The sequence below is a fragment of the Pocillopora verrucosa genome, chromosome 4 (assembly GCF_036669915.1).
Source record: "Pocillopora verrucosa isolate sample1 chromosome 4, ASM3666991v2, whole genome shotgun sequence".
Taxonomy (NCBI): Eukaryota; Metazoa; Cnidaria; class Anthozoa; order Scleractinia; family Pocilloporidae; genus Pocillopora; species Pocillopora verrucosa.
The window spans coordinates 29163380-29176309 of record NC_089315.1 but is presented as its reverse complement, the minus strand read 5'-3'; the positions used below and the strand labels follow the sequence as shown (position 1 = coordinate 29176309).

At 37.5% G+C, this 12930-nt stretch overlaps 2 protein-coding genes across 2 annotated transcripts; both read right to left on the bottom strand.

Moving 5' to 3' along the window:
• On the bottom strand, positions 1-4874 carry LOC131779103 (small ribosomal subunit protein eS17). Its single transcript, XM_059095638.2, has 5 exons — positions 4814-4874; positions 3906-4057; positions 3326-3431; positions 2846-2911; positions 1-139 (listed from the first exon to the last, which is right to left on the bottom strand). The coding sequence occupies exons 1-5, from the start codon at positions 4814-4816 to the stop codon at positions 44-46; spliced, it is 423 nt and encodes a 140-aa protein (XP_058951621.1). The 5' UTR covers positions 4817-4874; the 3' UTR covers positions 1-43.
• A 1255-nt stretch (positions 4875-6129) lies between these two features.
• On the bottom strand, positions 6130-11612 carry LOC131779109 (DDB1- and CUL4-associated factor 12-like). The gene is made up of 8 exons (XM_059095642.2): positions 10841-11612; positions 9355-9561; positions 9081-9138; positions 8641-8816; positions 7891-7953; positions 7562-7721; positions 7178-7323; positions 6130-6686 (listed from the first exon to the last, which is right to left on the bottom strand). The coding sequence occupies exons 1-8, from the start codon at positions 11036-11038 to the stop codon at positions 6516-6518; spliced, it is 1179 nt and encodes a 392-aa protein (XP_058951625.1). The 5' UTR covers positions 11039-11612; the 3' UTR covers positions 6130-6515.
• Between the last annotated feature and the right edge of the window lie 1318 nt (positions 11613-12930).

Here is a 12930-nt window from a genome sequence, read left to right as displayed (position 1 = left end):
TATTTGTACATGTTTATTATTTTTCTGCGCAAAATTTGGCCCTTTAGGATCTCATGCCACCGCTGCCTCCACCAGGACGGAAACTCTGTGTAGCATTGAGTGGCTGAGTGACTTGGAGATTAGAAATGTTGCCAAAGTCCTAAAATTAAAAAGTGCATATTCTATTAAAAGAAATTACTATCATTGCCCACATGGAGTGCAAAACTAGTAATTCCTAAACTAAACATAGAGGAATGAACTAACCAAGATCAATCAAGCACTAGTATGAATTATGAAACAGAAGTATTTTTGAAACATAACAACTAAAATAAAGCAGTTTGAGTCAAACCTAATCCTTCACACTTCAAAGAATGATCAATGCTTTAATTCTCCACAAAGGTAAGACACAAATCAAACATACAGGAAATGGCAACAAAAAAATTACACCCAAGATGATTGTTTAGTATTGTTAGGATACAAACACAGTCAAGAGAATCAGCTGTCTGAGCTTGATGAGTTGGAAAAATGAAGCATAGAAATCTTAGCATTCAATACTTGCTTTATCCTAATCAATGAAGAGAATTATTTAACAGCTGGATGGTTAATAAAACAATGTAAGTTACCATATTCACTTGTGTATAAGTCGACCTTTTACAACCAAGAAATCAGCCCAAAAAATCACCCTTGACTTGTACAAAAGTTGTACACAAAGACCTGACCCAAGCAATCCACGAAATTAGCATTACAATTGCCTGAAGTCCATTAGGTAAAGAGAGTTTACAAAATCAGTTCTAATTGTGTTCGAGTTTTGTCTGTTTTCAGCACATTCTTTGTCAACAAAAAAGTTTGAAATAATAAATTTTATGTGAATTAAACACAAAGCTACCAGAGCTGATTTCTATTGTGTCTTTTGATCTGTAGAGCAGAAATTTTCTCTTACAGCTTTGCTGCTGTTTATGGCACTGAACTTTAGTTTTCATTGAATGATTTCAGTTGCTTAGTAACCTAGCAAATGCTGTTGTCTTCAAGGCTGTGCTCTAAGGAAAATTTCAGGGAGCCCTTCGGGCTCCCAAGCGTTTTAGCTTGGGTGCCCAGGCCTAAAAGATGGTCGCCCAAATCAAAATTTCGGGGAGCCCTTTGGGCTCCCAAACATTTTAGCTGAGGTGCCCGGGCCTCCTAGTTGGTCGCCCAAATGAATAAATCAGTCAGTTAATTATTAAAAATTAAACAAACTGTTTTCGTAACGAGTCAAATAGAACTATGTGCATTTATTTATTGTTTTTATGTTCATGAAACATCGTATCCTTTGACCTCCTGAAAACCTATCATCACTTATAGTCAAATAATTATTTAATTCACACTTACAGAAGCAGTGCAAAACTATTTTTTGAAAAATGAATAGTATACATATACCAAAGATAATCTGATAAACCTAAAACTGTCTCATTGAAGTTCAATTCGAAGAGCAACTCCCGTGTTTATTCAGCGATTTATTAATCACCGACCGTACTTTACGCCTATCAGAGCAGAAGTAACAACTTCTTTTGAAAAACTAGCTGATGAGCCATCCCAATTTAAAGGAAAAATTTTAATGCTATTGGAAAAGCCGTTAAAATCGAAAACTGTGTAGCTAGTCAAGTTCAAAGTCAAGGATTATGCTACATGTGAATTCATGTGGAACGACCTTTGAACATCAACGCGCGCCCGATGGAACAACATTTTCTTTTAAAAGAACGACTCCCTTGTTCATTTAGTGATTTATTAATCGTCGACCGTACTTTACACCTGTTAGAGCAGAAGTAACAATTGCTTTTCAAAAACTAACGAACGAGCCATCCTAATTTAAAGGAAAAATTATAATACTATTTGGAAAAGCGGTTAAAATCGAAAACTGTGCAGCTTGTCACGATCAAAGTCGATGATTATGTTACACGTAAATTCACGTGGAACGACCTTTGAATATCAACGCGCGCCCAATTGAACAACATTTTCTTTTTTTTTTTTTGACTGTAAATCAAGAAACCAACACCAGCCAGTTGCCCGGCTGGGCGACCAAGAAAATATTTTCAGTCACCCAAGGCCAAATGTTGGTCGCCTCAGGCGACTGGGCGCCGTTAGAGCACAGGTCTTGCGCGACCTTGTTTGTTACACGTGATCCTTCAAAGCTCTTTGGTGTTCCTTTGGTCTACTAGATCTCCTTTCAATCTCAACATTAAGATAAAGGTTTGTTGAATGTAAGAAGATTCATTTCAATACGATTTACAAAATACGGTAAAATACTTCTCCAGTAAATCAAAATCCTCATGTATGCTTAAATCATTGGAAAATAAACAAGTGCTAATAAACTTCACAACACACCGTTACATTTTCCTCTAGTTTTTTCAATTCATTCTCAGAAATAAGAGATTAACTTTTTGGGAAATTTCTATGCAAATCTCAATACTGGCTATAATCAATGAAACTTATTTACAATGACTCAAAACTGTAAAAAGTGAAAATGGGGGGTTGACTTATACACGAGTAAATACAGTATGTTTAGAAGCATTAACATGTTTGGGGCCTGATGTGACAATTTCAGCCCAAGCCATTAGGTAAGGGATACAACAATCTCTGAGAAGGGCCCCAAACATATTTGTGCCAGAGGACATAGACTGTATTACTATTATTATCACTTCAAGAGAATATGAATGAGAATATGAACAGGGAAAAAAAAACAATCTGAACAATCTTATGAACATACAAGTGGGCTAAAATACATTCTTACCAGCCACAATCTCCATTTTAGCTCGCAAAATGTGCCACAATGCCCAACAAAGTAATAATAGTGGGACTGTTTGAGCTGTCTTAGTGTTAAAGTTGAACTTACCAATACTTTTAACATTTCTTTGGTATCTGGGTCAACTTCAATGATATCTTGCTCAATAGCAGACACCTAACACAAGTGAAAAATCACTAAGTAAGCCTCAAGATTCCTTCCAAGCAAAAAGCTTGAGTACCACAAAACAAAACATCCATATAACTCTAAAGAATGAACATGATTTTTAAGTCAAACAAACATATCTATCAAGAATTGGCCCACCCTGCCAATATACCCCTATTTAGGAAAAAGCCTTCTTTTCCTCTGTTATCAATTAAATGTAACATATGTAATATACATGTTCTTTGGAAAATAAGACTAAACTCCTTTCTAAGATGCAAACACATGCAGTGAGAGAAGAAAATTTGGATGCTGATTTCAACTTGTACCATGAAAAATGTCCATTCTATAACTCCACCCTCTAAATTTTCTCAAGAGTATGTCTAATCATTAGCCACATGCAGACTGTTAGTTTCAAATTTCTCTCACCTCAGGAACATAATTGTCCCTTCGTTCACGTTCTTCCTCTTGCAGTTTGATAGAAATACCACGAACAGGACCCTTCTGAATACGCTTCATGAGATGGGTAACAAATCTGTCCCATAACATACAAAAGAGTCACACCAGTAAAGAGAACAGTCACTTTTACTTCTGGTGCAGGTGCAAAAGTGAGAGTATGATGCAATTTAAAAAGCAGATACACTATACCAACATTAATGCTATGAAGGCAAGAATCAAATTTACTAGTTCCAATAACCACGAGACCCCCCTCCACAAAAACAAATATATAAATCTTACAACAAATTTACTATGCATATCAAAATAATTTTTTGAGAAAATGGCAGAGAGAGTTTCTTCTCAGTGTTGGTCAATACAATTGCATACAAAACAAATTGGGAATGTGAATGAAAAAAATGTTCCTCATATATACAACCAATTGGAACACTATAATTTGAGTCCTATGAAATGATGCACATTTTTCTGGTAAGTTCAAAACATGACACACAGCAGTGTAGAATGTATCTTGCAGAATGCTTCTTAAACTTCACACTATAGCAAACAGTCTTACCCAGCAATTTTGTTCTTAAGCTTCTTGCTTGGAATTATTGCAATGTCATCACAAACGCGCTTGTTGGTGTGGAAATCAAGAGTCAGACGTGGATAATATTTCTCAATGATAACCCTTGCGGCCTTTTTCACAGTCTTGGTCCTTACTCGGCCCTGAAGGGGGAGACAACACTCGTAGTTAACACAAAACTGTAATATGTCGTGGAATGACACAAAACTATCATGAAAATTATGCATGCTACAGCTGTAAATGAAATTGCCACTGATCACAATTAGAATTAACAAGAGAAACTACTTGGGTGCCGAACAACAATTTAACCTTAGCTTCCTTAGGATTTGATGCACAGATTTGATTTCACCAACTGCCATTTGTTTAGAGTCAATACCGGGTACAACTCATCGACAAAATTTCGGCTACTAAAAATATCATTCAGTCCGAACATTTCCAGAAAGTTCCGATGCTTGCACGTTAAGTGAAATTTAACAAATGCCATGCGAATACATAAAATCTGTAAACCTTCATCAAAGAGAGTGCTGCCACATTTAAGGCGTACGATGTAAATCGAATGAGAAAATGATCTTGCTAAAAAATTTGTGATTTGACAAGGTCAAAATTTCAAGTAAATAACCCTGATCAACATAGATAATGAATTAACTTTAACCAACGACACCTAAATTTGCCATAGCATAGGAAAATAATGTTCCTTTAATAGTTATTTGGCTTCGTGCTATCAAAAGGTTGGTGAAATGCAACACAACTTTAATCAATGTGCTGAGTATCAATGGCTAAGAAAATCAACCAGTTAGGGAGAATGGTTACGCATCTTTAAAATAATTATTAATTCGAAAAGATAGAGGGAAATTCAACAACGATGACTCTGGATTGTTGTCAAAAGTTTAGCAACCCACCATCTTGAATCGACGAGAAGGAGAGAGGAAGATACTAGGATGCTTTGCGAGTTTGGCGCATCTGGAGACCGCTGATCAAAATCCGAAATTTGCGGACTCTGTAAGATTTCATCTGATTTTAATTCTAGCCAAATTAAAGTTCCACCGATAACACAAAGGAACTGGTGAAAATTTTATTGTATTTTTATTTGTATCTACTCGACGAGAATGACTTAGTAGTTTGCTTTACAAGGAAAATACCAAAAGGCAAAATTTAATAGGCCATGACAGAGTTAAGATGATTGTAGGGTGTAATCTTGTCAACAGCTTACACATACCAACTTATTTCCTGATTCCTACTGTGTCGAAAATTGGTCGGGAAATTGACGAGGTAGTAAACTAGGAAATTGAAGGCCATGTACTAGTTTGGAAAGCGAAAAGAAAGTCGTAACAACAGGATTTTCTTTAGCATTACCTCAAGATTAAGTGAGCAGTAACATCTTGAGGATTAGAACGGTTTCTCCAATCAGAACATTTAGCCAGATCAAACGTTCCAACAGTTTTGGTTCAAACACAGGAGCTCCCACGGCTAGCAAATCCATCGTCTCCTCAAGACAAACAGGACTTGTATAAGACAACAATCGTCGACATTTTTCGCACAAATTTCAGTCAGACTATTAATGTTAATATCACGCGATGACATAAGCTCTTTGTGAGTATACGCATCCTTTTATCGAATCCAGTCATTATTCAAATATCTTGGTGCAAACGTGCGTCCTTGTCTGTAGCTGATGCGCAGTACAGTTTCAGGAGTGACTCAAGAGTTTTACTTCTTCATCTTAATTGCATTACATGGAAGAAATACGAACTCGTTTAGATAAGTCTAGTGATAATGGTATTTTAAAGCTGATCTCAAAATTTTAGATTTGCTTCTCGGCCAAATATTTATTTTCCGGACAATATCTCAGCCGCAGATATTATCAGCCGACATACCAGCTGCCTGAAGGGGTCTATTTACTTGATGTCACGACAACGACAAACGGAAACATTCTACCTTTAATTCCAATATTTACACTCACATAGTAGCATTTTTCCCAAAATTTATTCTACAGATTTTTGGCATCCTTCTCTTGCCCTAATCAGGCCAATGGCCTTTATTTACAATACATACATTTATTGAGGGTGTTCGATAAGGCCATACTTTCATGTAACTATAAATCTGATTTGAGCATTCTGCAACTTCGACCAATCCCAGAGCGAAAAAGTAAGCAGTACTTCACAATCTGGGATCGCGTTCAACACTCAGTTGAAACCTGTAGCTTTGATATCCCCATTCATATATACACTTTAGTATTTTTTAATATAACACGAGAAATTTCGAACACACGATTGTCTTGAGGAAGTATTATACTGTAGACTTGATCTTCTTCCTAATAATTTACCTGATTTGTAAATTATTATTTTCTTTTAAAATTCAAGGAATTTAAGGAGTCAAGTCAGGGTTGACATGTTTCAGCTAACAGTCCTTTTCCAGTCATTGCAAGCTCGAGGGTTCATGAAGTGTTTTAGTCTCCAAGTAGCACCGCGTTGTTTGTTAGCTCAGGTCACTATGGATACAGAGGTCCATAACGTTTCCGGATGTAGATACATCACAGGTGATCGGTAACATTACCCCGTTGACAAGGCAAGAGGGGAATCACTCGGTGAAATGTCGTACCTGATGCTACTCCCAAAGAGCTGCGTAGTTACCATAATAGACGAGAGAAAGTGGCCCTCCGGCCGCGAAGAGCTTAGTACCAGTTGGATCATAACAGTGGGTGTAGACAGCATTGCTCCGACAGACAAGTGCATGTTCCAACACATAATCATCCAATGGATCCTGAAACTCTTCCCGCTAAAAACAGCAAACAAAAGAAAATTAGTTAAGAAGAATCTCCACGTTTCCGATCAACTGAGGACACTTTGGCCCATTTAGCACCCTTAAGCTCGATTGGAGGCACTTCAGTCCGATTCTGCACACTCATATCCGTTTTTCCGTTCGCACGGTTCCTGCCGACTTCGGATGCTCCCGTCAAATTTCAGACGATCCCGTGTCGATTAGCGTACTTTAGCCCAATATTGGACGGAAACGGCCGATCTCAGACACTTCCATCGGATTTCGAACAGTTTTGACCCGTTTCTGATGCTTCTGTCCGACTTCTGACGCTTACGTCTGATTTCGCGGCCTGCTCACTAAGTCTCACAACCAGTCTGTTCGTTTCCTAACTCTACCAACCCCAATGTGTTTGTTTTTTTGTGTCTGTGCCCAACTTGAAGCGGTTTTCTATAAATTTAAGCCTCTTTTAAATTTAAGCTTGCAACAGAGAACATTGTCGACTTTCTTACCAGCCAGCCTTTTCCTGATTTAAAGCAGATCATTGTGCTTTCTGCGTTTCTGAGGAATTTATAAGCTCTCATATCGAAGAAAAATAGAGACCCGCATCCGGTACCAACAGTCAGCAATAGATCTCGGAAACTCAATGAACGCACACCTATGAAAGAAATTTGTGCTTTTATCAACTACTTGCAATGACCAAAGAATTTTTTTTCAATCTCACAGTGTTTGAGCAAGGTAAACAACAAAAGAACAAAGTAGTAGGCAAGCCAAAGCAGTAATATTGATCAGTGCTTCGAGACTCGATTGCTTTGATTAAGCAGCCTGGAAAGAAAGGCAGGTTTCCAGAACCCCTTACAAACTTAAGGTTTCTTTCCCACCCCTCCTCGACTCACCTGCTCCTGGGTCACGTGATCCTATGTATCCTACAGCAGTCCCAGACCTTGGATCATAAAATGAAACATGTGACTGTGAACCAACTGCAAACAAATTGTTGTCTCTCTCCAGTGCAAGACATACTGTTTCCATCGGATACTTCAGTGAGTAAGTACTTCTCTTAAGTAAAACAAAAAAGAGGAAGATGTCATAAATTATAGCATGGACAATAACTGCTCAGACAAAGGTCAAATACAAGGAGTCATCAGAACTCTGACTGAGAGCATCACTCTAAAATAACTGAAATCATATCAAATAAATTGGTGCAATAATTTCAAAAAGGACCCACCACTTGGCAGTTGTTCATGTCCCAGAGATGTACATAGCCACGTGAAGATAAGGAAATAAGAGTCTGAGAAAATAAGACAAATGAATTATTGACTTTTATTGATTGCTTAGGATTAACCCTTAAATTCCTAGAAATGATCAACATGTAACTTCTTCCTACAATATCCATACATCATCCACAAAACAGGTATTGAGAATACACAAACTTATCAGGTAGAGGTTGTTCTCTTGATTTAACACCAAATTCTTGTAACTAAGTCAAAAGGAAATGTGTAGCAGCTAGAGGAAAGAATTAGCAATCAGACTTTGGGATTTAAAGGGTTAAAGAATCTCAGACCACTTAAGCTTATTATCAGTAACCCCACTTTTCCTCAAGGGATGGTATGGTCGTCTAAACTGTTACCCATGTATATCTTTGGTTAGAGAGAGGCAATATCAATTGGTGGTCCTACCCAAGAGACATCACACTAATCTACAAAGGGCTCAAAGCTCAACATCTAAAGTTCAGCGTAATAACCATTAGGCTTCTGAAGATTGCACAAAACTATTTGCAATTATATTTTTCCTCAAACTGACAATAGCAGCCTTTGCAATTCATAATGCAAAACTTGACTCCTCTCTATTTTCTGAAACTTGATACAAGTGCTGAACAGCCTTTGGAAGGGAGCTACACCAAGTTTTTGCCTTTTCACTATAATTACGATTTTTGTTACTTCTATTTACTTTGCAATACCTATCAAATCAAAATCACCTGGGAGTTTCTATCATAAACAATATCCCTGATCTTGTCTTTACCAAACAAATGGGGTAAAGTGCTTTGGAGTTTGCTTGCAGGATGCTTGATAATCAGTTTTAACTGACTTCTGTCTCCTGACTGACTGGCGGGATCTTGAATACACCACAAGGCAATGCTACCATCTCTTGATCCTAAAGAAACAGCTCATATTATAATCATGGAAACTCTCCTTAGGCTTCTGAAGTAAGCAGAAAGCTCCACTTATGACTGTGATGTTGACGAATAAAATGTAATGACGGCAGCTCAAAAAGACAAAAAATTACAGAAATTACTTGTTCTCTTAAATTTAAGAGCCACCCAAACTGTTACTGCCCAAATATATGAGAAATGTGAGTTATCTGATTATGAGCCATATTTGTCCTATTTTTCTAATGCAAAATTCATCATAAATTTACCTGTTGCTAAATGAAAATCATCAATCCATTCCACAGAAAACACCCAGTCAGTGTGTCCCTTGAAGATAAGTAAAATGTAACAATATCATTATTCCAAAGGTTGAGGTAATATCCATTATGATAACTGTGAATAACAGCTAAATATCATAGCTTGACTCACCATATTGTCACTACTATACAACAAAGGGATATCTTGGATCCCACCTACTTTCCATGCTCAGGACTGTCTAGTTTTTTTGGCCCAAAATGAAAAGAGATAGTCAGAAATACATACCTCTCCGACACAGACTGGATCAAATGTTGGCAGTCTGTAGACTGCTAGATGATTTGGATTTTGACCACTTGTGGCTAATAATGTTTTTGGAGGACTTATTTCAATGCTATGTATTCCACAGTTGAATTCAGGAACCTCACCACCAGGACTACCCTCTAAAACTGGTATGGAGAGAATCCAATCCGAAAACATGTCCAACACAAGAAGCTAAAAAAAAGAGAAAGAAGTCTTAAATATGAATTCCTGAAAAGAATGTGATAACTATAGTAACTGCAAAAGTAAAACCCCAAAAGGGTCAGGCTTGAAAACCTTCTAAACCCACAATGGTCTTTAGAAACTAATACACTTTTCCAACTGAGCTTCACACATCAAGCTAGATAGGAACCAAATTTAACATGAGCAACACTGACTATGTCTAGAAAGAGAAACATTGTTATATATTAAATGATCAAAGTAGTCATCACTGAGAGTAATTGCAGTTTGTTTCCTTTCATTCACATCTTTAACCAACTATGTTTTATGTGATAAGCTTAATACGACCCATATTTTGATTGATTCCTACTTATGATCAGTTGGAGGACAGACACAAAGATGAGATCACCATTAACAACATTTTGCTTTTTAATCATATGAAACAAGTAGATCCAATTTCAGCATGGATTTTTACACTGTAATAGATCACAGAACAACCCAAAAGGTGGTAAGAACATCAGCAACATACTCTGCTGTACCCTGTGTGCAATTGTTTCATTCTCACCACATTTTAATGTAATCTGAGAAAGATTTCTGAACAGACACACAGAAACAAGCAATCTATCTGTTAACTACAGAGACATATATTTGATAATTGCCTGGCAGCCTTTTTTGAAAACTGATGCCTCAAGATGGTAACCAAAAGAAATGGGGCTCTTACAATGAGACATTGTAAGAACCTATACTGATCAAACAGGAAAGCATCCTGTCATCCTCTGAATAATTCTTCTAATAACTAATGATGGGGTAAGTGCAATATTAATTATGGTAATAGGACCAAGTAGAGTCCAATTTGGTCTGTAATCATATGAGTGATAAACAAAATCAGATGACTGTCATGTGGGAGTCCAATTTGTTAATTACAAGTATGATTACAGACAGAATTGGATAACACGAAGAACTGTTACCAATTAATCAAAACTATGACAAAATTTGAGAAAGAAACTAGAAATCGGTCGTATGTTTCATAAAAAAATCAACAGTTAACTTGGTGAAATGCGAGACAACAGTGTGCTCATAATGCGTTCTGTCCACTTACATAGGCATGATGTGTTAACTGTCCCTTTAACTGTCCTATTACATTGTCCAATTACAAGCATGATGCATACACTGTCCTATTAGAGCTCAAATCAGGCTGGTGATGACCAATCACATTCGAGAATTTTGTCATAGTTTTGATTAAAGGTGTAATAAGGTTATTATTGAGAAAATTATCATCAGTTGGTTGTCTCACCTCGTTTGATTTTGTGCCACAGACCACTTTCTTGTCGTCCAACCATCGTGATGCAAATACTTTATCTGTTCTTCCTAATGAAATTTCCCTTTGTTTTAACAAGTTCGGGATCCGTCTAGTTTTGATCTCAGTCACAAGCGGCTCTTTAAGAGACTTAGTAGTGATTTGACGCGTCCTAACATGGTTGAATAAAGACATCTTACGACTAAGAGATCGTTACCATAACAAATGCTTTGCCAAGCATCCAAAATGACATCGAATGTTACACATGACCAATGTAAGGCCTCTACAGATTCTGTTAAAAAAATATCATCTGATCCTTGAGGATACAGACGAAAATCGAGGCCTTAAGACTAACCCGTCAGCTCACATAACCAAGCCAAACTGACAACGATAACTAATTTTGAGATCGAAGAAAAACGACAAAACCCACAACCTTGAAACGCTTCACGAGAATAACAGTCGACCGGTAAAAACAAATCCTTAGTACCAAAACTCTACAACGATGTAGATCTGTGTAAAGCAGAAGTTTTTTTCTACACTGTCTCCACTGAGTCGCAAAAGATGAACCAAAGAGCTCGTTAAAGAGGGTAAGTTATTCAACACGCACAACAACGAATATTTGAAGGTGATCAGGGAGCAGAACGCGTCAAACTGTCGTCGCCAGCCTAATGAGACGTTAATAAAATGGCATCGAGAAATGGTTCTTCGCCGGCATAAAACCCATAATTAACTCACGAGATTATTTCTCCAAAACAATCAATATTTGCCGTCGCACATTTAGCAGTCTTCGTTTTAAAGCCATGCGCAAATTGCATTCTGTCTATTAATTTATTAGGTCTTTCAAATTCTTTCGGAGAAAGGCTGGGTACCTAGCCTTTTCACTCAATGCCCTCATTCCGTTGTTGACCAAATGCAATCGAAATATGTCGGTTATTACTTGAAAAAGAGCGCGAGAGTCGACAGAACACGGGGGTGAATGAAATAATCCCTTAAAAAACGATGGAAACGTTGAATTGCTTAAATTTGCCTCTAAGGTCTTTACAGTGTCCATTGACGGGGGATGCTTTTCACAGTGTTCGCAACAGACTACACAAAGGCGATTTATCTTTCACTTAAAGTAAATCATCAACTTTTGAACTGTTAAAGCTCCGACGTGTTGCAAAACGTGACGTCTAAGTCGGCATTCGGTTACCTTCCCTATTTCTTAGGCCTGCCTACTTCCCAATCTCCAGCCGCTCCCAGGGGGGCCGGGGGGGGGGGTTCATGTTCCCTTGATCCCTTAATCTTTTTGGATTTTATCCCTTGTTCCCCATTAATAAAACCCCTTGTTCCCAAAAATGTTTTTAGCTCATGTTCCCTTTATCCCGAAAATTTTTGCGCTGTTCCCTTGATCCCCAAAAATGTTTATCATTGTTCCCCATATTTGTTTGCAAGTTTTACCTTTCTATTCATAGTAAAAAAATCGCCTTATCTTCAGATAAATTTAGCCCAAGTTCAAAGCTCCATCTCTCCGTGGGTTTTTCCTGCCCATTGTGGTATATTGCTCCAGTAACTGGTACAATATTGTGATAGTTTCTCGAACTGTGTCAGTTTCCGCCACCTTGAATTATGCGTCATGGGTGAAACTAACAATCCCAAGGTTCCTTGCACAGCTCGTAGCAATAATCATCTCAAAAATAATCTCGCCTGACTCTCAAGAACGTAAGAAATATTATATTTTAGGGGCTCGGAAAGTTAAAAAAATATATTATTGAAAGTAGATCGATCCCTGTTCCCTAAAAATATGTGTTCCAGTTCCCTTGTTCCCTAAACCCTTGGGAGGGACTCAGTTTGTAAAGTTCGCTGGCGGCATGGGAAACAGATGTTAAGAAGGATCGCCAGTTTTTTTCGCTATTCGCAACTGTCAAGAAATGAGGAAATTATTTCTCACATTATTGTGTCACCTAAGGAACTATAACCGTGGCGAAAATTGAAGCTTTTCAAGAATTAAACGCAAGTTTGAATCCTTCCCGTTAAAGAAAAAAAAGAGAGCTTAACCAGATTACCGACCGTGGATAGTCTTTCAATACAATAACTAATAGGTTACT

Coding starts and splice junctions, on each gene's coding strand:
- LOC131779103 (XM_059095638.2), bottom strand. Junction 3,432..3,905: donor CTTAAGAACAAAATTGCTGG/GTAAGACTGTTT, acceptor GTTATGGGACAG/ATTTGTTACCCATCTCATGA. Junction 140..2,845: donor AAGAAATGTTAAAAGTATTG/GTAAGTTCAACT, acceptor TTTTAATTTTAG/GACTTTGGCAACATTTCTAA.
- LOC131779109 (XM_059095642.2), bottom strand. CDS start 11,038: ATGTCTTTATTCAACCATGTTAGGACGCGTCAAATCACTACTAAGTCT. Junction 9,139..9,354: donor ATCCAGTCTGTGTCGGAGAG/GTATGTATTTCT, acceptor CTTATCTTCAAG/GGACACACTGACTGGGTGTT. Junction 8,817..9,080: donor TGATTTTCATTTAGCAACAG/GTAAATTTATGA, acceptor CTGTTTCTTTAG/GATCAAGAGATGGTAGCATT.